This window comes from Schistocerca americana, chromosome 1, assembly GCF_021461395.2.
Source record: "Schistocerca americana isolate TAMUIC-IGC-003095 chromosome 1, iqSchAmer2.1, whole genome shotgun sequence".
NCBI classification, from domain to species: Eukaryota; Metazoa; Arthropoda; class Insecta; order Orthoptera; family Acrididae; genus Schistocerca; species Schistocerca americana.
In genome coordinates this window covers 854,201,908-854,228,809 of record NC_060119.1, presented here as the reverse complement: position 1 = coordinate 854,228,809, position 26,902 = coordinate 854,201,908, and the positions used below count along the sequence as shown (strand labels likewise).

The following is a 26,902-nucleotide window of genomic DNA, read 5'->3' as shown; positions in this document are numbered from 1 at the left end:
CCCTGAGCACCGATTTCTTCGGACTTCGCAGAAAAGACTGCCTTACAGCTTCCACCCTGTCTGCTGAGGTTCTTGGTCGACCACACCTCGGAAGGTCAGCAACCGATCCTGTGTTCTTGAACTTCTCATACCAGGCTTTAATGCTCTTGACATCAGGTGGATTCCTTCCAAATGTTGTATGGAAGTGTCTCTGCACTGTGGTTGGCGATCCTGTCTCATGGTACCACAGGACACACTGTGCCTTCTCCTGATTGGTTAACATGGCTTCTTGGGCACTGCACCTCATTCACTACTTACGTACTGCGAACCTAAAGCAGAAAAAAAACCTTTGATAGTTCTAAACAATTCGACACAAGTTTCATATTTGTATCTTACTTCTAGCCTTTAATCAGGGGAAGACTTTTCGGACACCCTGTATTATTTTTTAATGTTATCGCGTTACTTTCCCAGTGTAAACTATACATGCAAGCTGGCTTGTTTCAAATGGCTCTGAGCACTATGGGACTTAACATCCATGATCATCAGCCCCCTAGAACTTAGAACTACTTAAACCTAACTAACCTAAGGACAGCACACAACACCCAGTCATCACGAGGCAGAGAAAATCCCTGACCCCGCCGGGAATCGAGCCCGGGAACCCGGGCGTGGGAAGCGAGAACGCTACCGCACGACCACGAGCTGCGGACATACATGCAAGCTAGTGATCACTATAAATAACACCTAAACGTTATAAATGAGAAGAAAAATTTTGAAAATTTCCGAGGTTTCAAACCACTTTATGGCTACTATCAGAAGACTCTAATTAGGATCCTGGTAGGGTAAGCCATATTCATGATGCGACTCCAGGAGGGTGTAAAATGAATATGCGCAATGGAAATACTGAAAGCAAAATGAAGATTTCGCCCTGTTTGACTACTCCCTGAAGCAGATCTTAGGATCTCTTAGTGGTGATTATCTCCTTCTTGCTCTTTAACATATAAATTACAACATAAACATAAATGAATGATTAAGGGAACTAGTAACTACTAAATGATAAATGCTGTTTCCTCTTATACATTTATTGTAGATTAAAACCCCCTTTATTACAAATGTTTATATATCAATGTGCGATGGACATAAAGAGATACAAATGAATTTTCTAACTAATACGATTGATCAGTTGCCCAAATCTGCCCCTTTTTATGGCTACGCGATCTAATATAAATAACGTGAGACGACTGACATCATCTACGTACCAAACACTAGAAGACACTACAGTGGATGCAACACCATTGGAAATAAAATTTACGTGATCACAGCTGTTTAACTTTATAGCCCTAATAAGCCAAAGCAATTAGCAATATCACCGTATGTACTGCGTCCGGTGCTTCGGAGTGATGGTTCTTTTACACGTCTGTGACGATGGAAGAGCTACAGCCACAAATTAAACTCTTTCAAACACTAGGGCGCCAGAAGGCGGTCCTCTGATTTGTACACTATAATACCGTCTTCTCTTCTCTGTGTTCTACAGGCGAAAAGCGCGAACTTCCAGCCAGCCACAAGGGCGGAGTTCAGATAACGTCTAAACGTGAGTTTAGGCAGAAGAAGTGCTCTCAATCACTGAACGATGAGCACTCAACGACGACTCCTTACCCGGAGGCGAAGTCCAGAATGGTATAAGTTCAAAAAAAAAAAAATATTGAAATGTGTGTGAAATCTTATGGGACTTAACTGCTAAGGTCATCAGTCCATAAGCTTACACACTACTTAACCTAAATTATCCTAAGGACAAATACACACACCCATGCCCGAGGGAGGACTCGAACCTCCGCCGAGACCAGCCGCACAGTCCATGACTGCACCGCCTGAGACCGCTCGGCTAATCCCGCGTGGCGGTATAAGTTCGCAACAGTACAGTGCCAAACCGTTCTAACTATAAAATCTCGTGAGAGCAAAGACAGCAAGTCCGTCGGTACCAACAAAAGCTGATACTGAGCGACTGTCAAACCCAGTTGTTCCAAACGGAAGACCTCTTCTCTCCACCGGTGGCTTCCGAGCAAAGCTCGGCTCCCCTCCCTCGTAACTCAGAAGGCGAATCATATTCTCGAAACCACAGAATATTCTCCCTCTCTACAGATTTTTCCGAACGCCGCCTATACTCATACAATGGTTTCTCAGAGTAAATTTCCTCAGAAATAACCCAGCCTGCGATTTCCGAGGTAACGCTTCCTCGTTCCTCTCTGCTGCGTCCAAGATTTTCAGAGTTTCCAAAGTATTATCCAGTTATCCTTTCGGCCTTACTACAATATCGGCCAGCTGCCGCTGTATTGTGCTTCCGCGCTTAGGTGCCCAGACCGTTCGTCTCGGCACTTCCTGTGTGAAGCAGGACCAACACACCTGTGTGGGCTTTGCCACCCAGGGTTTGAGTTGCGCCTGCCGTTTCATTTCCATTGGCGTTTCAACCTCTATTGCTGGAGGCAATCATTCATTACACCCTTTAGATAATAAAGACACTCCGTCACCTTTCATGCAACAAGCGTTAACAACTATTTACAAGGTGTACGTGACAATGTCAGTCTTCTTTATATGTGTGTGTGTGTGTGTGTGTGTATATATATATAAAGAAGACTGACATTGTCACGTACACCTTGTAAATAGTTGTTAACGCTTGTTGCATGAAAGGTGACGGAGTGTCTTTATTATCTAAAGGGTGTAATGAATGATTGCCTCCAGCAATAGAGGTTGAAACGCCAATGGAAATGAAACGGCAGGCGCAACTCAAACCCTGGGTGGCAAAGCCCACACAGGTGTGTTGGTCCTGCTTCACACAGGAAGTGCCGAGACGAACGGTCTGGGCACCTAAGCGCGGAAGCACAATACAGCGGCAGCTGGCCGATATTGTAGTAAGGCCGAAAGGATAACTGGATAATACTTTGGAAACTCTGAAAATCTTGGACGCAGCAGAGAGGAACGAGGAAGCGTTACCTCGGAAATCGCAGGCTGGGTTATTTCTGAGGAAATTTACTCTGAGAAACCATTGTATGAGTATATATATATATATATATATATATATATATATATATATATATATATATATATATAAACCTATCAAATTATACCTAATTGCGGTTGTAAATCACGGCATAGTATGTAGAGGAGTGCTTGTAAGTTGCGAAATTATAGCCACCTTACAATATAACTAAAATTTACTTCACTTTTCACGGAGACCCATACAAATCAGCAACTACCAATTCCATTAGGTGGTTTGGTTTTACACTTTCATTAGCAGTCTGCTGGTATTATTACTAACTTTAAACCATTGATACCTATTATAATTTTTATTCTGTTGTGAACTCTCCTAGTCATATTATAGAAGTAAATTCATTTTGCTAATCTCTATAAGCAGTTCTTGGGGTCTACATCATCAGAACTAGCATGTATCTAGTCTTTCATTTTGTCTGCATATTCTTTGGGTGAACATACTCTCCAATCACCTGAATTTTCACTTGTCCCTCTGAACAATACACCTTCATTAATTTTATATAATACTGGTAACTTATCCTTTCGTTTCCTCCCCAATTTTTTCTTTACTATTTTTCGAATTTCCTCATTATTCGGTTCCTCATCATATTTCTGCTAATTCTCTTAATCTCATTTTCTTCTTTGATCCCTTTTATGCAAAATATTTTTGTGTGATCATTTCCATTGATTGCTTTACCATCTCCTCCCTCAACTTGTAATCTGGACAAAGTATCAGGAATGGAACTGTGAATCCTCTTTACGTATTTAATCCCAGATTGGTGTTGTTGAAGGATCTAATCTACCGTTTATCAACTACAGCTTTTTTTTTTTTAGAGAAATCAGAGATTTGTGGTCAGTATACACTGTAACTTGGTGCCCCCACAAGTAATTTTTGAACTTTTACAGAACAATTTTTTTCAAACATACTCAATGCTCTCCTTGCAAAAGCGAAAGCTTAAAATCTAGTTCCTCTTCAGTTTAAAAAATTTGAAATAACTTAGTTCCAGTCCCATATCCACTGCTATCTGCTCCTAAGTGAAACAGTTTATTTAAATCTGGGTGCCTCAAAATTTCATCCCTACACTATTCTTGTTTTAACTCCTCGAACGGCTTTTGACAGTTTTCGTCCTAAACACAATTAACTTTGGATTCCAGTTAACTCGTTAAATGTGGACTGTTCAAATTCTGCCATTTCACAAATTTCTTACATAATCCATAAAGCCTTAATAATGATTTTGAAAGTCTCTTGTTCATGGAAGGTTGGCACTTCTTAGGGCCTTTTATTTTCTCTGCCCCTTCCTAACTACATCCATAGAAACTGTAAGCCCAAAAATATCAACTCATTTGTACGAACTCCTACTTTTTCAGACTCAAAATCGTTTTTCGATTCTGAGTGGCTTTACAACTCTCATCTAAAATTTCACAGTGTTCTTCTCAGTATTTAGTATCAATGAGTAAGTCATCAACAACCCACCCAGTTAGCCATGTGGTCTAACGCGCTGCTTACCGGACGGGAAGGCATGCCGGTCCCCGCCACGAATCCGCCCGGCGGATTAGTGTCGAGGTCCGGTGTGCTGGCCGGTCTGTGGATGGTTTTTAGGCGGTTTTCCATCTGCCTCGGCGAATGTGGGCTAGTTCCCCTTATTCTAACCCGGTTACACTATGTCGGCGATTGCTGAGCAAACACTGTCTGCACGTACGCGCACACCATAATTACTCTACCATGCAAACATTGCGGTTACACTCGTCTGGTACGAGACGTGCCCGGGGGCTCCACTGGGGGCCGAACCGCACAATAACCGTGGGATCGGTGTGGGGCGGCGGTGGGGCGAGTGGACTGCTGTAGCCTGTTGTGGGGTTGTGCACCACTGAGGGCTACGACAGGGACGAAGCCTCTCCGTCGTTTCTAGGTTCCCAGTTCAATGCAATACAAGTCAACAACATAGATGGTCAATACTGAACTAATAATTATCCCCAGCACCTGGTGCAAACCTCTTGTAGTTCCAAAAACGAATAGAAAGAAGTGGAAACTTTTTCTACAGGACCCACTCATTATTTTGCAAAACAAGGTACGGGCACATATGGGACACGTTCCGACAGATTTGTTTGAGTGCTGGGGCTGGGAAGTGCTGTACCATCCACTACATTCCCTGGCCTTAAGCCCTTGTGACTCCCACTTGATTCTTAATTTAAATGAGTCACTTCATGACATTCGCTTCAGAACAGTTACAGAGATTCGGCAAACAACAGACCGCTCCACTCGAACTATAAACACAACTGGCGCTGCTGAGTGGATCCTACAACGTTCGCATCACTTATAATGGGCTATACACAAAGCTGTCCACTAGTTTCAGTGCAGTAAAACCTTAAAACATGTATCTGTTTTGTATAAGTCGTAAATAAACAGTTGCTACTATTAAAGCTCCGACCCTCATACTTTAATCTCTCATTCAAATCCTCACAAAACTTTTTCAAGTTATTTCCATCTGTTTGTTGTACCTAGGAGCCCTCATGAATTCATTCTTTACATTTCTACATTTCTCCTGTGACTAACACTTTCCAGAAATAATTGATCGAAAGTGTCGTTTTTCTGGTATATTGTATCTCCATTCTATACTGTCACACTTCAGTGAAGTTCCTGCTTGTCTTGCTTCGTGGCTTTCAGTTCAGTCTACAGTAAATCCAATCTTTACATCATTAACAAAACCTGCAGGGTATAAATTACTTTTTGAATCAAATTCCACATTATTAATTTTTTTTTCTAATCGCAGTAATCTCTGCCCTAATCTGAATAATTTCTCACTTGCTTTTCTATCCAGATTCTCCATACTGCCTTTCACTTCATTAGTCACTTGGTTCAATTCCTGGTCTTCTCTTACGTCCCCAGCCTGTGCTGGTGTGTTCCCTTTAAAGTTCATTACAACTTTTTTTAAATCTCACCTTTTCTTGTCCTACGAACTTCTGGTTGGAACTTCACTACATTTTCCATAGTATCTAACAGCTTGAAGACATGATGTTCCAGTTCCTCTTGTCTGACAATACTTTGTTCCCTGAGTTGTTTTACATGTCAATTTCAAATTTCATCCTTAACTTTATTCACTGTCTTTTCCAAATTAGTCTGTCCTGTTACCCAATTCTTTAATCCTTAACCCGTTTCAAATTTTTCTGTGCTCTTTCTACTTTAGACATCTCTGTTCTGAATTCGTTCTGTCCTAAGACTAACAAACTACACTTTCTGTTTATGTGGCTCATCATACCAGTACTTTCCCCTTCAAATTCTGCTGTACCTTTATGTGTTATATTTCCTACTACCGTTCTTACTTCTGTTTCTGTCACTTCATCTACTGTATCACTGTCCTCCTCGTTTGATAATTTACAAACGTTTCAACCTCCATTTCGATTTTTTTCCCTCTAACACTAACAGTTCCTTCAAAATATTTTGCTATTTGTCACAGTCAAAAACTCGTAAGAACAATTTACGCTTACACATGTTCGTCATCTTGTCAGGAAAGTCAATTAACTAAGTATGGCTACCCTCTCACATGGCGCCACGTGCAATTGCCCCTCCCCCCTTCCTCCCCGCCTTTCGTTTCGCTATTTTAATGTAATGTTGCTTTTAGGAAATATGAAACTGCTAAAATTTCTTTGTTATGTGTAATTCAGTTTACCTATGGATATGGTGACCATATGCAGACGTATAAAAAAGAGGATAAACAGCTTCAAAAACGAGGACGAAGTTACAAAAAATATAATTAATCAGTTAATCAATAGACATAACATACATTCTTTACTTCTCTGAAGATCCGATTTTGTGTAGAAGTGTAGGCTTGCTTAGCAGATAGTCGTAGAAAGATACACAGGAAATTCTGGAGCATAACCGTACATTTAACAGATTCAAGATTCAACCTATTCCTGTCAACAGTCCACTGTGTTGTAATGAGAGAAAATATTCTTTTTCCATTTGCATTGTGCATTTGTGCCGAAAAATTATTTGGCAAGTTTTAACAACTTTCACAAAAATATTTGACCCATTTTTCCTACAAGATAACATACAAAAGTCAGAATCATTACTATTCAGTTTCAGAAATTGCCTAAAATTACAGAACTGATCAAAGTATTTTACATCTTCAATTTCAGAAGCTTTACAATTATCTTGCAAATACAAAAGGCTTTTTTCAGCATCACTGTAGTTAACATTTTTTTAAAGAGATATCAATTTAAACAGGAAAAGTCGTCAAACATACAGAACAATCGTTTTAATTATTCATGACAAAATCGATACAGTAACATAGCTTCTTCCATAACAAGTTTAACTTCTTTATAAAAGCCTTCTGCTGATCCAATTTCTAGCTTCTGTTTAATCTCTACACAATTTTCATTTAATTGGTCCTCAAACACCTTACACACGGAATCTAAAATTTCAACCTCTTCAAGCACAGAATTGTCCTCCTTTTCTCGCTGCAGAATATTTGAACTGAATACAGACATTAAGGAATACAAACGCCATGAGTAGGCTTCACAAGACCTACTCTCAAAAAACTGAAACAAAACCTTTGGTGGCTTTCTTTCAGACAGAAAGTAAGATATCAGAGCAGGATACGTTTTCAGTACCCTTTCAGTACCTGCGGTAAGAGGCAACCACCTAGTTTTCGCAAGAGACAGGACCTGTTTGTAATTTACCTCCACAAATTCACAGTAAAAGTGTAACTGTTCCTTTCTAACAGTGTAAATAGAGAAATAATTACGAATTTTAACAATGCCACGCTCCAAATCAACAGAAAGACCGTCAGCTCCCTGCTGAGTTGCATTATGTGAACCGGACATCCCACACCGTTCAAATTCTTACTGTTCAAAGATGTCTTTAATCTGCCGTATATATTGTTGCCTTCCTTGCGATTTACACACCCAGAGTTTGTGTTAATATTATCACTGGTAAATGATGCATACTTATTAGCAATACCCACATGTTGTATTGTTTCTATAACATACTGTGCACCAGTCTCGGATATTTCATTTGGAATAGGTTTAAGCTCAATTAGTTTTGTTTTTAAACCACTAAGCTTATAGTCAAAGTACTGAATAAGAGTGGGAAACTTTTTATATTGCCATGGACACTTTCATTAGACGAGACACCAAAACAAGATATGACACTCAGAGCTTCCGTGGTGACATTCAAGGCATGAGGAGCAATTACTTTATTTATAATTCTTCGAGTTTTTCTTCTGGCTGAGGAGACCTTTCTAGCAACATCTGAGTCAAAATAAATGTCATCATTCAATTTTGGCGTGCAATCCATTGACCTAGAGCTAAAATTACGCCTAACGTTATGGAATGCTAGTGCTCCTTCTCCAGCACGAACTAGGTGATTTAAAGGAGAAGTAGACTGCTGTTGCTGAAAAATGTGTCTGTACTAGATATTAAACTGCAACGCTGAAGATTTTTTTATGCTTCTCAGTGGTAATATGATGTTCGAGATCTTGGCCACCTAGTGCAAGAAATTTAAAATATTTCAGTGACACAGTGACATGCATTTCGTTTATAACATTTAAATAAATTAAATGATGTTTACGTATGCTTTGCAGAACTGGAGAATTTTATCGTTAATTTCTCTTAGTTTTCCGAATATAAATAAACTGAATGACTAAGAAACCATGAAATAAAACCATGACAATAAAACATTCTGTCGAGTTATTTCTTACCTTTATTGGCCACTCAGACATAAGTTCCAGCTCCACATATTTAACAGTCTACTTCGAATTCAGTTCTCACTTTCTTGAAGGTAGGATACTGGTAAAAAAGGAATCTGAGAATCTACGCTTGCGTTTAGGCATTGCCATATATTTTATAAAACTCACTCGGTCGCAATAAACAGCAAATCATATTCACACACGAGTAGTGAAAACAGGATATGAAATCTATAATGCCAAGCCAATACAATGTCAATCCGGAACTGAATATATGGAGCAGAATTTTTAAATAATCGATATTTGCAATCGGCTACGGATCGATCCATGGTCAGTAGTGGAAAGACCCATAAAAGCAACGGTCCTGCCGCCACTGTACTTACAGTATTTAATGAAAGAGCAACGGAACGGGAAGAATTGCAAAAATAATTTTCTTAAAGTCAACGTTGCGAAAAAGGAGGACAATATCAAAATCCGCCCATCCCCCGGACAAAGAGATAAAGACGAGAACATGTCTGAATTTATTCTCTCTTGCTCCTTTGCCAGAATAATTCCGCTACATTCTTCTATCAGTACCGTCAAGCTGGAAACCAAGTTTTTCTCCAAAAAATGAACATAAATATCGGCTCTGTTGATTTTATCCGCTTAACTTTTGCACTGAAATATTTCGACCTACTGAATATTGAATTTTCTTTATGTTTACTTACACTTTTTCTTTGTCTCTGCATATAAGTACATGATTCATTTACTACTTGCGAGTATCAGGCGCTCGGGACTATTCACACATATACACAAAAGAAACTGATCACATCCTTAAAATTAAAACTACCCTGTCCCTCTGGGCTGCTCAGTCTCTATACCCTATTTAATATTAACATTCGCATGCCTCTACTTCTTGCAATCACGGCTGCATAGTCTCTGTTTCCATAGTCCAGTTAATACTGTTTGCTGCCTATTCTATTATTTGTTATTCTAAAACCTCCTTAGTGGAGAACTTTATTCTTTGTAAACTATATATCCTACAGACCTTAACTTCATTCCTCATTTTGTTTTATACTCATACTGCTGTCTGATAAGTCAAGTCACACAATTCTGAATCATTTCCTTCAAGAAAGTCCTGGAGCTGTCTGTGACTGAGTGCATGTCCCCGAATTAAGTTCACAGCGGAAACGACTGGTTTCAGTACACAAGAAATATCTAAGTCTTTCCCACACAGTGGTCGCTGATGTATGTTGCATGGAACCAAAAGAGCGTACAGAATTTGGAAATCGTCCGACTGAGTCCTGATCTGCTCCACTACACCTTTCCTCAGTCCAGCCAGGTGTGTACCTCCATCAACTGCAACATTTTGAAGCTGGTTCCACTCAACGTTATAGTTTTGGAATTTTATTGCAGTGGTTGCAAAAGTCTTTTCCCGTTCATGTGCCATGTATGCTGCAAACGGATACCTAAAAGTCTAACATGACACCACGAATGAACACGAGAAGTTGTGAGGTACTCGAGAGATCAGTAGACTCATTCAGTGCCAGAGAATACCACAGAGGTTCCTAGCTTTCTCGCGGATCTGTAGCAATAACTTACTTGCAGTTTCTTCTGTTCTCCGTGCAAATGAAATTGCCGAAAGACTGATAACTTCCAAACAATGCACTAAGATCATTAAGTGCCGTGAGAGCACTCATTCATGCTTTCAAACATTTGTATTGTAGCAAGCAACAAGTATCTTCTGCTCTCTTATTTTTTGAAGTGGTTTATCTGAAAATTACCTTGAGCAGTTAAACAGAGAACCGACTCGTGGCGATAACATATTAGACCTTCTGGTGACAAACAGACCCGAACTATTTGAAACAGTTAACGCAGAACAGGGAATCAGCGATCATAAAGCGGTTACTGCAGCGATGATTTCAGCCGTAAATAGAAACATTAAAAAAGGTAGGAAGATTTTTCTGTTTAGCAAAAGTGACAAAAAGCAGATTACAGTGTACCTAACGGCTCCACACAAAAGTTTTGTCTCAAGTACAGATAGTGTTGAGGATCTGTGGACAAAGTTCAAAACCATCGTACAATATGCGTTAGATGAGTATGTGCCAAGCAAGATCGTAAGAGATGGAAAAGAGCCACCGTGGTACAACAACCGAGTTAGAAAACTGCTGCGGAAGCAAAGGGAACTTCACAGCAAACATAAACATACCCAAAGCCTTGCAGACAAACAAAAATTACGCGAAGCGAAATGTAGTGTGAGGAGGGCTATGCGAGAGGCGTTCAATGAATTCGAAAATAAAGTTCTATGTACTGACTTGGCAGAAAATCCTAAGAAATTTTGGTCTTATGTCAAAGCGGTAGGTGAATCAAAACAAAATGTCCAGACACTCTGTGACCGAAATGGTACTGAAACAGAGGATGACAGACTAAAGGCCGAAATACTAAATGTCTTTTTCCAAAGTTGTTTCACAGAGGAAGATTGCACTGTAGTTCCTTCTCTAGATTGTCGCACAGATGACAAAATGGTGGATATCGAAATAGACGACAGAGGGATAGAGAAACAATTAAAATCGCTCAAAAGAGGAAAGGCCGCTGGACCTGATGCGATACCAGTTTGATTTTGCACAGAGTACGCGAAGGAACTTGCCCCCCTTCTTGCAGCGGTGTACCGTAGGTCTCTAGAAGAGCGTAGCGTTCCAAAGGATTGGAAAAGGGCACAGGTCATCCCAGTTTTCAAGAAGGGACGTCGAACAGATGTGCAGAACTATAGACATATGTCTCTAGCGTCGATCAGTTGTAGAATTTTGGAACACGTATTATGTTCGAGTATAATGACTTTTCTGGAGTCTAGAAATCTACTCTGTAGGAATCAGCATGGGTTTCGAAAAGACGGTCGTGTGAAACCCAGCTCGCGCTATTCGTCCACGAGACTCAGAGGGCCATAGACACGGGTTCACAGGTAGATGCCGTGTTTCTTGACTTCCGCAAGGCGTTCGATACAGTCCCCCACAGTCGTTTAATGAACAAAGTAAGAGCATATGGACTATCAGACCAATTGTGTGATTGGATTGAAGAGTTCCTAGATAACAGAACGCAGCATGTCATTCTCAATGGAGAGAAGTCTTCCTAAGTAAGAGTGATTTCAGGTGTGCCGCAGGGGAGTGCCGTAGGACCGTTGCTATTCACAATATACATAAATGACCTTGTGGATGACATCGGAAGTTCACTGAGGCTTTTTGTGGATGATGCTGTGGTATATCGAGAGGTTTTAACATTGGAAAATTGTACTGAAATGCAGAAGGATCTGCAGGGAATTGACGCATGGTGTAGGGAATGGCAATTGAATCTCAGTGTAGACAAGTGTAATGTGCTGCGAATACATGGAAAGAAAGATCCCTCATCATTTAGCTACAATATACCAGGTCAGCAACTGGAAGCAGTTAATTGCATAAATTATCTGGGAGTACGCATTAGGAGTGATTTAAAATGGAATGATCATATAAAGTTGATCGTTGGTAAAGCAGATGCCAGACAGATTCATTGGAAGAATCCTAAGGAAATGCAATCCGAAAACAAAGGAAGTAAGTTACAGTACGGTTGTTCGCCCACTGCTTGAATACTCCTCAGCAGTGTGGGATCCGTCCCAGATAGGGTTGATAGAAGAGATAGAGAAGATCCAACGGAGAGCAGCGCGCTTCGTTACAGGATCATTTAGTAATCGCGATAGTGTTACGGAGATGATAGATAAACTCCAGTGGAAGACTCTGCAGGAGAGACACTCAGTAGCTCGGTACGGGCTTTTGTTGAAGTTTCGAGAACATACCTTCACCGAAGAATGAAGCAGTATATTGCTCCGTCCTACGTATATCTCGCGAAGAGACCATGAGGATAAAATCAGAGAGATTAGAGCCCACACAGAAGCATACCGACAATCCTTCTTTCCACGAACAATACGAGACTGGAATAGAGGGGAGAACCGATAGAGGTACTCAAGGTACCCTCCTCCACACACCGTCAGGTGGCTTGCGGAGTATGGATGTAGATGTAGATGTAGATGATGTTATAGGTTGAGCATTTTGTGTGTTTGATAAGATGTCGCTACACACCTACATTGCGTTAATGTTTTTGTTGCTGCCGACAATAATATAAATGTTATGTAATACCGATACCTATAAGTGTAAGGTAAGATTGGCTGCTGCTTCTGAATACTATACAAGTAATTTTAACCATTTTTCGTGTGTTGCAGGGTAACCATACGAGCAATCAGCGTCTCCATGTGTGGATTAAGAACATGGAACGTGTGAGAGACATGGTGCACACGAAATTAAGTGGTTTGGTACACGATATGCAATCCGTCAGCGAGAACATAGCGAACTACACGGTGGAAGTTGACAAGGACAGACCTGGCAACTATGTACTCAGGTAAAAGCCGGTGTACAAATTTTTTCGAACTCAGTATGATTTTTGAGTGTTTATTTCACTTTTTCCCAGGAATGTAGTCTTTACTTTCATGCAAAATACTGAGATCATTTAATTCAAGGCGGAGTAAAAAAATGTGGCTGATAATAGTGAAGGAGATGATTACAGCTACAAATCATTTATAAAGTTTTTGGAGTTCGTTTGGTTTTCAGTTTTTGGGTTTTCTTTTATCTTAAAATCTGACACATATTACGCAGCAGATGAGCAGAGCATTTCACTACAATGAACGGTGTTACTACTTTGACTGGAAAAAATACCATTGTTCCCAGACACTATCTAAATTTTCATAAATATGGAAACAATAACTTGGGAAAATCTGTGGTGCCTGACCCGTAAAGGCAGCATGTAGTGACCATAATACTACCGCACTAAACTAAGCGCACAGCACAAAAAATATAGTAGCTACCACGAGAAATCCAGCTAATTCCATGTAATAGTGCCTCTAGCGCAGATAATGGCATAAAGGAAGAGGGTTTACAAGTCCTATTAATCCCAATAAACTAAGGGGGATCCTAAGAAGCGACGAAGACTAAACAGAAAATGGGAGGATGTCGGCAGAAAGGTGGGGACGGGTTTCCATGGTTTTTATATCTTCCGCTGTGATGGGTATTTTAAAAACTGTTAGTACAATACCATGGAGCGTAAATACCGATAGTTGTGAACGACAGGACAAGGCATGTCTCCCCAGTATCGGGCATATGGAGCCAAGGGGTGGTCGAGTTAGCCTTGACAGGTAAGGTGAGTGTGTCTTGGATGTAGGAGGCGAAAAGTTTTACTCAGATTCTCTTGATTGTTGGAAAGGAGTGGGTAGTTTGGAGAGGATTGTGGTTGGTAAGGCAGTGGAAAGCTTTCCAATAGCTACTAGAGTTGGCGGGTGCTGTTGTACTGAGTTTAGAGCATGTTCGTCAACAGTTATAAAGAAACGGGTTCTATACAGTTATCGAGTTTTAACGCTCGCGGAAGTTCTTTATTTTGCAAATACAGTAAGAATCTCAAAAGCATATGCGTTAGTTTCTGCAACGCGCTTCGTTGCCAACAATTTGGTTCAAAATGATGACAATCGATGTCCACTCACATGAGCATTGTGACTCTGAGGCGTAGCGCCTCGCATCATGCCTATTCAGATTTGACGTGCAATATGAGTCACGCGGAAGACAGGTGGCGTCCGATAGCTCGAGAGTATGTAGATTCTATGCGACATGATAGAGGTCCGTAGCTTAAGCCTCGTTTACACAACGACATTGGGTTGCGCCACTCGTTGCGTGGAATAAGCTGCACGCAAATGGTTTCGTATTTTACTGTAGACACGGCGAAACCAGTATACACTTCAGTGTCGGCCTTATGTGGGTTCCTGAGTCGTGTCTGAAATGAAAGTTTTGGCAGCTGCGCATCGCTAGAGTTGTGATGGGAGTTAAAGCTAGTTGCGTGGAATCGCTGCATAAAAAAAAAGAAAGAAAGAAACAGTTTCGATTCGTGGCTGGATGAAGAAGAGACGTCAGCTCGCTTGCTCAGCATCCTTGCTGAAATAATTTGTAATGGAAGACCCAAGAAGTTCTTTTAATTTTCTTAGAATGTCACCAGAACTGTTCACGCTTCTTCTAAATAGAGTTCATTATGCGATAAGGAACAAAGATAGTATAATGCATGAAGCACTTTCGCCAGAACTGAAATTACATATCATATTGTGTGCATTTCAATCGAGAACACTCGGCATGCTATAGGAGTAGTCGACAGGATTCTGTGTGTCGTCAGAGTGATTGCAGCTTCAGAGCTAAAACAACATATTGTTTCAAGAAGAATTTCTATTCCAGAGACGAAAAAGGAAAATAATTCTCTTCATAAAAACGTGGTTAATTCCTTTTATGAGCCAATTGTAACTGTTCATCAAGATAAAACTAGATAATATCTTTAAGGATACAGGGTACTTTTCTGGCTCAATATTATGTAAAAATCAACACCTATTTCTACCAGGAATTGTTTATATGTATATATTTTACAGATTTTTGTTGATATCAGGTAATGCAGCACACTTTCTAAACAAATTAGAAGAAATTTGAATATTTTTGAACCTGCTTAGGGTTATTAAAATATTACAAAGAAACAGATGCAATTTTTTCCAAAATGCTTCCTCAAATTGCGGTACCATTCAATCCGATGTTATACATTTGAAGGAGACCAAATTTTTACCAGATATGCATGACATGATGGCTGAGGTACTAGACCTTTTTAATCCTACATATTATGTATATTATAAGGATAAAAATATATCACATCTTACGTTTTAATTTTTATAACTTTTCCTAATAAAATTGTTATTTTTTCTATAATTTAATTTATTAGGTCTACTTCATAAGTATGAACTATTGCAAGTTACAGAAAAAAATTAGAGCAATGATATATAAACTTTAGGCATTATTTGTACCTGAATTCTGAAAAATACAACTTGTAGGAAATTACGAATGAAGACATGAGTCCAATTAAACTGTGTCTCACAACATTCCTGAAGCATAGTCTTCATCCTGCAGCATTTCTTCATCTTGGCATTCCTTTTAGCACTTCTTGCTTCTTTGGTAACATGATGAGCGAATCTTTCAGCTTCATGCACCTGCTGTCTGTCACACGGGAGCAATTGATCTTCCATATTAGAGCCACATTTTATGCCTAAATTTCTCAGGTATTCCAACATTCCTATCACTCCATCATTGAAACATATCACTGCATGTAGTAGACCAACTTTTAATGTATTCAGTCCCCCAAAAACATTCTTGGGTAATCTTTCCCATATGCAATGGTTGAAATTTTCATTTGTATTCTGAGTGCCCCCATGAAGACATTTACTAAGCAAATCAGGGTCACTCAGTTCTCTAAAATTGGTTTTATTTCATTCATAACAGGCTCAGGAAGAGAACGCTTATGATGACATATTTGACCACTTTCTTTTCCTTTTTGGTAACCACATCAAGAATCTGCTCCTTTCTGGCAAAGTCTGTGAACAAGGTGGTCATCTGTGGACAACGTATGAAATTAGGTGGCCCATACAGCTTTTATCATTGCTTTAACGTCATTCTGAGGTGCAGTTCGTGTAATGGCCAGTCCATAACAACTCTGAAGAAGGTCTATTTCAGTTTCTGTCAATCTGGCTCAGCCAGACAGAGATTTTCTATCAGATAGCAACTTTCCTTTCATTTCTCTTCTTAGTTTCCTCAATCTAGCACCCATCATCTATTGCACATGTCCACAACACTCTAGTTTTGTTACCAAGGTATCACCATAAACATTGATCTCATTAATTTTACTGAAAGCTTTAGAATCCCTATCGCTTAGGTACTTCATGTATCTAGTGTTATAAATGGGCACCAACTTCTGAAATATTTTTAGAGCTCATCACACTCCATACCTCCACTGTAACCATCATAATTCTTAGAACACTGATGTTCAATATGTCCCTCAGTGTTACCATGGCGGGCGTGGCAGTACTTAGATAAGCACTTAACATCAACAACTTTTCCATTCTCCAGAGAAGTTGTACATCTAGACACAATCTTCAAGGCACCTAATAGTATTTTTATATACTTGCTGAACCTACTGGGAGAAGGAGGAAAGTCCATCAAACCACAAAACGTTTTAGCAGCCTTTTTTCCTTTTCCTGCTGCATGCATTGCATACATTAACTTCAAATTCACATCATATGAATTCTGCACCATGTTCGAAGTCATTTTCGAGGTAGATTTACTGCAGGATCTACGCAGAACAACTAATTTTGACACTAAATCCTTCCTGCCACTTTCTTGTTCAGTTATTTCCAAACAGCCTACACCATCACATTGTTTACATTTCGCCACTTCCTTTATCAAAGAAGATAAGATGCGCACATCAACAACAACAAATCCACTACAAACAGTGTCACTGTTAACACAAAAATTTGAATCGCCATTAGGTGTGCCATGTGGGAGTTTCTTCCCTGAAGAACTGATACATAGGTTACTTTCAAAATTGTGGCTTGCTTTGTTTGTGAACTGGTTACCATGGAATTTCCTTTTATTGAATTTCTTGACGCGTCACATAGTTCGTATCTATTGCACACTAAAGGATATGTACTTCCACAAATATATGTAGCACTTGGGCAACAAACATTCAGTAACATGTGAACGAACTGCTTCAGCAAAATAAAAGTAAATTCTAGCAAAGATAATCATTTACAGACACTAGAAATCTGCACTGTTACCAGAGTCTACCATAACAGTCGCGACACTCACTGCTGCAGAAGTTGTTACCGTTTGACAGCTGGAGCGACAATAGCGCTCCAAGCGGCAAGAAAGGAGAACTTCAGATGCGTCTTAAGCATAGTGTTTGTTTTGCATCCCTTTCCTACGTGATTTAAGAAATATTTGAATTATAATTTGCCTCCAAGAGTTTGTGTAATATCAGAAGACAGATGTTTCTAAAAATGATTCTAAAGTAAGTACAAATAGGGATAAAACTCATGAATCCAGTGGCAAGTTACAATACATTCGTCAAGAAACACTTGTGATGTTGGATAGAACTGCAGCTTAGCACGTTGATATCAACGGAACAGAAACACATAGATTCACACATGAGCACAGACATGTACCTCTACATGCGAAAGGGATCGACGCTATGTTTGTCGTTCCATGGGCCTTCTGTGTTTTAGTCATTGTCACTTGTTGCCACAAATACGACCTTCATCTTTATATTATTGTAAGGTGGACAAGCAACTGCCAAATAGTGGGAGAAATGTACTGAGTGTAAACCCCAAGTCCTCGGAGCCAATAACACTAGGTCTGCCATAAGTGCTATCATACGTTAAATTTGCCGTTAGAGACTTCACCCAGCGACATATGCACTAGTTTATCAGTATTGGAGAAATGCTGTACCTTCTGCTTTAAAAGGTGGAACATATTGCCACTTATCCCACATTTTATTCGTACGCCTTCCACATACCTATGTAATGTACACACTGATGGAAACCTAAAACATTCTGACAAAATCTTTATGCCTGAGTGCTGTAATATAATAAATATAGAGCAAACAGCTTAGTTTTGTCTCTCCATCTTGTAGATGTCATGCCTATCTGGTTTAACAACAAGCCAAGGGCATCTTTTTTTTAAAAATATTGGGTTCCTATAGTTTTCAAAATTTGTTTGTCGTTCTTCACTTGATCCTTCTGATACAGTTTCTGTTGCTGTCTGCACTTAAAATGATAGGCACTTTCCTTGTCCCATAACAGTTTTGCACGAAGTGTAGCGATCTGCACATTCTGATACTCCACACGCTTTTTCTGAACATGAATAACTGCACTTAATTTTACCACTTCATCGACAAAGCAGGTCTGTGTTGACGATTCAGATGAATCTTGCAGTGGTATATGGAGAGTTGAACTGGCTGCTTTTGTGCCATAGGAATGTCTTACAGCTTTAGACGGACTGTCGAACTTTGCGGCAGTCTCCTCTTCATTGTCAGTTGAGCCGGCGTATTTGGAATGTCAAACAATGTTGTTTATTACTATTATTGTCTGCATTCATGAACTGGTTTTCTTCGACACGTAGCAGAAAAAACTTAACATTATTATAAGGCTAAACAGGGTCATTTTTCATAAGATCTTCTCCTCTCCTATTCACTAGCCACTTTCTACTCCTAAAACGAAACATTTATCGTCAATAAAAATGTAATTGGCAAGCGAATCCTGACGATGCAGTTTAGTAACATGATAGTATATACCTCTCAGGGTCCTTAGGAAACCTAAAAAAAGTCAGATGTGGTATCTTCTTCTTGTTATTGCTGCAATTTATTCCGCTACGCTACGCTCCCTTTTGTAAAAACCATTGTACAAACCAAAATAAACAACCACTATTCGCTTTCGCTTTCACGATCGTGCCGAACTCAACATTTTAACTTACTGGCCGCTTGGCGCGTTGCTGGCGCAGTAGGCAACAAAATCCAGGCGATGTGTCGCGAATGTTATGTTAGACTGTGACTGTTACCAAAATATACAACGTATCATACGTATAATCGCTGGAAACAGAAAGTTCACAGTTCTTTTCGAAATAATACTGGTTTCTGTAACAGAAATAAAGAGGGATTGGCGACATACAAGACCGTAATTTTAAAATTTGGTATATATAGTTAATTTTTCATTTGAAACCCTATAATGTATATATATCAATCTAATCAGGAAAGACTATAGAATTTAATGAAGTCACAAAAAATTCGATTTTTGCGCCATTTGTAAGTACTCTGTATCCTTAACACATGAGAATTTCTTTGTGGTGAAACAGTTTAGGAGTTCGCTGTGAGTGGAGATAGAAACAAATATATAGTGCAGTGCATACTATGAAGTGCTTTCGTTTTTCTCAGAGCTTTCTGTATAGAAATAAAATACTTTGATAAGCTTTAGTACCAGCTACTGATTATTAAGTACACACTGGGTTACAGAATTCTGCTGAAAGTGGTACAAAAGCAGCGATTTATTTTCGCTTGACTTGTTAACCTTTCTTTTCTTTCCCTATATACCTCTTGTTGCCATCTTAAAATTTGCTTCTTCTGACAAAATACATCAGAGTTTACAAAGATTCATCTCACTAAAAATGTAATGTAGTTAAAATTGGGACAGAATCCTGAAACAGTGTAGTAATAACTGCATATTAAACTAGCAACTGAGGACAAGACAGGTCAATAGTTTATGAAAAACCCATTCCCAGTTGATTGTCACTCCTGGTATGGAAACAGGGAAACCAGCATTCCTGGAATGAAGACATCAGCGTCAGCTTTCCCAGAATTGCTGATGCCAGTAACGTCCGGCACTCAGGTAATGACATCATCATCACCATTCAGAGAATACTGTACAACGCACTTCCTTAGCCCTTTGGGTGGCGCCTGCGTCTTTACTGTGCACATACATTTTGGATCTGAAGCCCACAAACCACACAATAGGCGGGTCATTGACCTCGTCTTTCACCAGGCTGAAAAACTTCTTCTTCCGTGGTGCTATGCTGTAAGCATTATAGGTTATATATCGAGACAAGTCGAATTACTTGGAATTGTAAGTAGTTACTTCATATTGATCGCAGACTTTCACCCAGTACATGGAACTGTCTGTATCTGCATAAAGAAGCTTGGGGTGAGCAAAATTTGGTTTGCAAACATGTAGAGGAATAGGTACATGTTGAATTTGGAGAGGTCCAAAATATACAAACCAATATAGACAGGCTCCGTGAACTCTACTTAAATGTTAGCCATCTCCACAGCGACTAGTCCTTTATTGAAGATTGTGGCCTGCTTAAAATTTGGCCTGGCGATATAAACACTTAACTCTGTACACCCATCCCAACAGTAAACTAAATGAATTTCGTGGTGGGTTTTAACATTCTCCATGCTTTTGCCAAAAACTTGATTATCAATTAATTTACTATAATCTTTTTCAATAATCAAATGTTTCGGAATTAACATCAATGCCACGAGTACTTCTAATTAGTCTCATCCCCAACCTGTGATAATACTGGAAGTTTCTGTAGTGTAGAGTGCATCTCTGCTTATTCCCCAGCGTTGTCATCAGCTTGGGGATGGAACCATTTCTTAAGACTAGATGCTCCCAACACAGCAGCGAGTCACTGTGTGCATTATGCAAATACTAAATGCTTTTCCAGCTTCGTTCCATTTCCACAGTAGTTGTATCCAGGGATATGCAATTCAATGGGTAATTTATTGAGAAGGATCTACTGGTATGTGTCCATGAATGCTTTGAAGCCCCTTGTGCTTTTTTAATACAGGAAAAAAAATTGTGGTAAGATCTTATAGGACCAACCTGCTGAGGTCATCAGTCGCTAAGCTTACACACTACTTAATCTAACTTAAACTAACGTACGCTAAGGACAACACACACACCCATGCCCAAGGGAGGACTCGAACCACTGACAGAGGGTTTTAATATAGGGTGAGGATTCATTTGGTCTGTTTCGTTTGTGTGGTTTAATGACTGCATGGATGAGGGTTGTCATATTGTAAGTAGCACTCACTGGGTTCAGGTAGTAGGGACATTAACAGACACTTGTGATGTTGGTGATATCAGTGCAACGATGGCGGATCTAGCTGGAACTACTAGCACTGGTAGTGCTGCTGCCAGTGGAGCGGGTCTTGGTGCTGGGGCTGCGATGGTTTTATAGCTAGTGCTGTCGATTTCACTGGTGTTGGAGCCAACGGTGGTGACAGTAACGGCGTAGGTGATGGTGATGGCACTGGAGCATTTGGCGGTGGCAGTGGTGAAGCAGCTGCAAAATTGGAACTCGTCATGAGCGTTAAAATAATGGAGAAGAACGGGAAGGATGGTCAACTGATAGGTGACTGCTGGTAAAGGAGCTGAGTTGGTGGCATACATTACTTTGATTATTTTCGGTTCGACATCAGTGTGAAGTCAAAGAATGGAGGTGTATCAGTGGGTGTGGAACTGCAACAGCGGCAACAGAGCTTTGACACTGTCCTTGTTCAACCAGTCGAGTTTCAGTTATGCACGGGAGTAAATAGAGTATTCCGTTGAGGGAGCATTTCTCCATCTCTGCACATTATAAGAATGTGGAACGGCAACTTAACGCTATTATTGGTAAATTTACCATACGTGCAATATATTTTTGGGTTAGATAGTTGATGAAGTCGAAACAAAGCCCTGGGAGTAGACAACATTCCATTAGAACAACTGACAGCCGTGGGAGAGTCAGTCCTGACAAAACTCTACCATCTGGTGAGCAAGATGTATGAGAAAGACGAAATGCCCTCAGACTTCAAGAAGAATATAACAATTCCAATCCCAAAGAAAGCAGGTGTTGACAGATGTGAAAATTACCGAACTATCAGTTTAATAAGTCACAGCTGCAAAATACTAACGCGAATTCTGTACAGACGAATGGAAAAACTGGTAGAAGCCGACCTCTGGGAAGATCAGTTTGGATTCCGTAGAAATGTTGGAACACGTGAGGAAATAGTGACCCTACAATTTATCTTAGAAGAAAGATTAAGGGAAGGCAAACCTACGTTTCTAGCATTTGTAGACTTAGAGAAAGCTTTTGACAGTGTTGACTGGAATACTCTCTTTCAAATTCTGAAGGTGGTAGGGTTCAAATACAGGTAGCGAAAGGCTATTTACAATTTGTACAGAAACCAGATGGCAGTTATAAGAGTCGAGGGACATGAAAGGGAAGCAGTGGTTGGGAAGGGAGTGAGACAGGGTTGTAGCCTCTCCCCAATGTTATTCAATCTGTATATTGAGCAAGCAGTAAAGGAAACAAAAGGAAAATTCGGAGTAGGTATTAAAATCCATGGAGAAGAAATAAAAACTTTGAGGTTCGCCGATGACATTGTAATTCTGTCAGAGACAGCAAAGGACTTGGAAGAGCAGTTGAACGGAATGCACAGTGTCTTGAAAGGAGAGTATAAGATGAACATCAACAAAAGCAAAACGAGGATAATGGAATGTAGTCGAATTAAGTCGGGTGATGCTGAGAGAATTAGATTAGGAAATGAGACACTTAAAGTAGTAAAGGAGTTTTGCTTTTTTGGGAGCAAAATAACTGATGATGGTCGAAGTAGAGAGGATATAAAATGTAGACTGGCAATGGAAAGGAAAGGGTTTCTGAAGAAGAGAAATTTGTTAACATCGAGTATAGATTTAAGCGTCAGGAAGTCGTTTCTGAAAGTATTTGTATGGAGTGTAGCCATGTATGGAAGTGAAATATGGACAATAAATAGTTTAGACAAGAAGAGAATAGAAGCTTTCGAAATGTGGTGCTGCAGAAGAATGCTGAAGATTAGATTGGTAGATCACACAACTAATGAGGAGTTATTGAATAGAATTGGGGAGAAGAGGAGTTTGTGGCACAACTTGACAAGAAGAAGGGATCGGTTGGTAGGACATGTTCTGAGGCATCAAGGGATCACCAATTTGGTACTGGAGGGCAGCATGGAGGGTAAAAATCGTAGAGGGAGACCAAGAGATGAATACACTAAGCAGATTCAGAAGGATGTAGGTTGCAGTAGGTACTGGGAGATGAAGAAGCTTGCACAGGATAGAGTAGCATCGAGAGCTGCATCAAACCAGTCTCGGGACTGAAGACCACAACAACAACAACAACAACAACAGTTGATGAAGTCATTTAATGTCTCAGTATGTTCATTTCAACATTTGGACACTTTACTATGGTCCTCAACTAGCTGTTTGAGAATGTCTTACGTCAGACAGAAAATTCTGAGGCACAGTTTTCTTTTAAGTCATCGACGAAACCTAAATTTTGTCACTCCCACTGCATTTCCTTCCCCATGTGCGACAAGGTCAATCCCAAGTTACTGGTTTGTCAGGATCAATTCTCTGTTTCGTTGAATCGATGGACCACCCCTTTGATGGTGATTCAGTACCCTGGAGCACTAAGCGCCTTTGTGGTGATTTTAAACAGACGATTAATGTGCAATTTGTCACGGATTCATATCCAAGTCCATCGATGGAGGGTTCGTAGGAGAAGTTATTGATAGGCGAGTATTTTTTTTTTCCATTCACTTGTGTGATGTCCTGCGGTTGCCTCTGGACATAGTTTCTTGGAATTTCTTGTGACTCAACACATCGTTTGGATTGTACCAGTTTAATTGCTTGCCTTTTGGGACTTCACCGCCGTCAGAAATTTATCAGGGATATTTGAAGGAGATGATTCACGAAATTCACCTTCGGTACATCTGGGACACGGATTCTACACGAAGGGAGCATTTACGAAATCTCTAGTCTGTTTTCCACAGCCTGCTGGAGAATGGCCTCCATTGCAAGCTGTAAAAGTGAAGATTCTTGTCCCCGAACGTGACAAGAGCTCAGCAAAGATGGCCTCGTTCCTATGGACGAGCACATCGAAGCCCTCATCAGCCTGCCAGCGCCCAGAAACCTGAAGGGACTCCATTCATTTTTGGACAAGATTTCATATTACGCTAAGTTCATTCCACAGGTTGCACACTTCTGCCATCCTCTTAATAGGATTCGTAGAAATGGCGTTCAATTTGTCTGGTCTGCGGATTGTCAGTGGTCTTCCTTGTCCCTCAGGCAGTGTTTGTATCTCGTTCCCCGTTTGGCTTTATTTACATCAGGTAAGCTTTTAACACTGGCGTGTTATGTGTCCCAGTACGACATTGGTGTGGTTCTGTCCCATCAAACCCAGATGACACCGAGCAGCCCATTGCTTACAAATCAAAGATGCTTTCTGTGGAACAGGATAATTATTCATAGGTAGATAAGGAGGCACTGGCTATCATTTATGGAATTAAGAAGATTCATGTTTTCTCGTATGGGACAAAGTTCCTACTGATCACCAACCACAAGTCTCCTTATTCGGCCTTCATCTCAAACTGTTGGACAGGACTGCCCACCGATTGCAGAAGTGGGCGTTCTTCCTCAGTAGTTACTCTTATGACATTCATTACCAATACAGCGCCCAGCATCCAAATGCTGATGTGCTATTACAGTTCCTGGTAAGGTCCGATCTGGAGTTCGATCAGCAGCAGATTCCCGTGTTCATGTTGGATGCTATTTAGCAGAAAACCTTGTTGGATTTTGCCCTGATAGCAGAGGAGGTCGCGATCACCACAGGCAATGACCTGCTTTTCCAGAGAATCGTTTCAGCTGTCCTGATGAGCTGGCCAGAGTATGTCTCTGTGGATGCGGATCCTGGCGTGGCGTATGTGTTTTCTCCTACATGATTGACTGGATGCTGCGCAGGGGGTCCTTCTGCTTGTCATGGAGGTGCAAAGCTGTCAGGTGGTTGTCACCCCAGCGTTACGGCCTCGCGTATTCCAGTCACTGCGTGCATTGCCCTGGGGCATAATTCGTGCGAAGGCTCCGGTACAACGTCACTTCTTTTGGCTGGCAATCAGTTGCGACACTGAACATTTGCTTTGCTATCCCTTTGTGGGTCTTTCTTTTTGTTTTATGGAGACCTAATATTCATACCACAATGGTCTATACAATATTAAATACCAAAATATGTATTTTTGCACCTGTGTCCGTTAAGCATAAACAGAAATTCTCTGTAGCTTTCCCTTAAGAGCCTCAGTGGCTCCTCGCAGTTTGGTTTGCAATACCACAGCTCTTCTGATACTAATATAGCTGCAGAAAGCTCTCTTTAGGTCAGATGGGTAACAGGGGAGGTAGTCCCAAGTTACAACAAATAATCGTCGACATGGACGGGTGCTGCGACACAGATTTTCTACTCAGAGTGTAACTTTTGCTTTCCTTTTGCAAAAAGTCATATAAACATTTCAGTACACATAAAATCAGCATATTTCCCTTCGGCCAGCACCTTATATTTCACTTCGGCCTGCACCTGATTGTACTTCTTTGGTTCCAATCCTACGATTTCGACTACACAAAGAAAGGATTTATGTATTGGAACAAAGTACTTTTTGCTTCACACACCATTCCTAAATCTGCTCAGTTAGTCACATTTTTAGCCTCTACTGAATGTTTGGGTTCAGAACGGATTGTAAATACAAACTGATTTCTACCATTATGTCTACACCGAGGAATGCCAGTGGAATCAAATCCCTGTAACGAAAACGCATCTAGCTTGTATTACTAATTGATATTCTGGGTTTTTCGATAGGCTCTTCTCTTCAGAGAATTTCTTAGATGCCTGATTGTCTTTAGTAATTCTTCCAGTACAAGCATTTATCTTATACACATACACCTTAGTCTTAATTATTATATTATAATACATGTTTCTCAAAGACTGCTTTTAATAGTTAAGCTTTTAGTACGAAAAAGAAGGAAAAAGTTTCTCATATGTATCAATCTTACCTTATCACCATAATTAAATGTTATCTTAAATGTACTGATGAACTTTATAACCCAACAAGCCATTGGCGCAAATTGTGGAACACACTTCTGGAAACATTAGTGTTGGTAGAAAGCACCTTTTCTACAGTTTGTATAAAGATGAGTGTACGGTGAATATTGTAATGCTGAAGAGCCATTTGCATCAGGTAATCACTCACACATACATGCATACCTAAAATTAGATAGTGATCTTAGTATTGAAGACTTTAGGAATAAACAGTTATGGTTGTTTGAAAGTATAGCCAGCGTTTGATGTCAGGTTTGTAAGTCCAGAAGGAACAGGTACTGTAATGGCTGGCAGGATCTGTGTGAGCAGAATCACGCTACACTGCCACACCAATTTTCCTCTTGGGAGATCCTGGAGCACACTTGGGACTGGGTGCACGTCGATTTCGCGGGTCTGCTTTTCGACAGCATGTGGATGTTGATGGTCAAAGCCTTGTCCAATTTCGCGTACATAAGCAGGCTGTCCTTCACATCACTGACTACTATTTTTCACATGTTCTCGGTTACTTTTGTTATAAAGGGCTCCTCCAGGACCCTCGTGTCTGATAACAGTCAGCATTTTATGTCGCAGAAGTTCAAAGAGTTTTGTTTTTACTGTGACAACATCCAGCATGAGACTACTGCCCCATTTCGCCCGGTTTCTAGCTTGGAGGTGGAGTACTTCACACATGCATTCAAGATTCAGATGAAGAAGTTTGTATCGGCTTCTACCACAATGATGCATTGCCAAGTCTTTTTACTGTGTACCAGGTGACACCAGTCAACCAGCGCAGTCTAGTGGACAGGTTGCATGGGTGCCAATTGCAGGGTCTGTTAGATTTGTTGCATCCCAAGTGGCTGCTCTGGACCATCATGGCCACTGTGTTTTCCTCCAGTGACT

The 26,902-nt window shown here is 40.3% G+C and overlaps 1 protein-coding gene across 1 annotated transcript in view; it reads left to right on the top strand.

Annotated features, from left to right (window-relative positions):
* LOC124546791 overlaps positions 1 to 26,902 on the top strand; it is a 142,842-nt gene that overhangs the window by 76,286 nt on the left and 39,654 nt on the right. Inside the window, exon 5 of the mRNA XM_047125063.1 lies at positions 12,910 to 13,085. Within this exon, the coding sequence (XP_046981019.1) occupies positions 12,910 to 13,085 (176 nt within the window). The remainder of the gene's footprint in view (positions 1 to 12,909; positions 13,086 to 26,902) is intronic.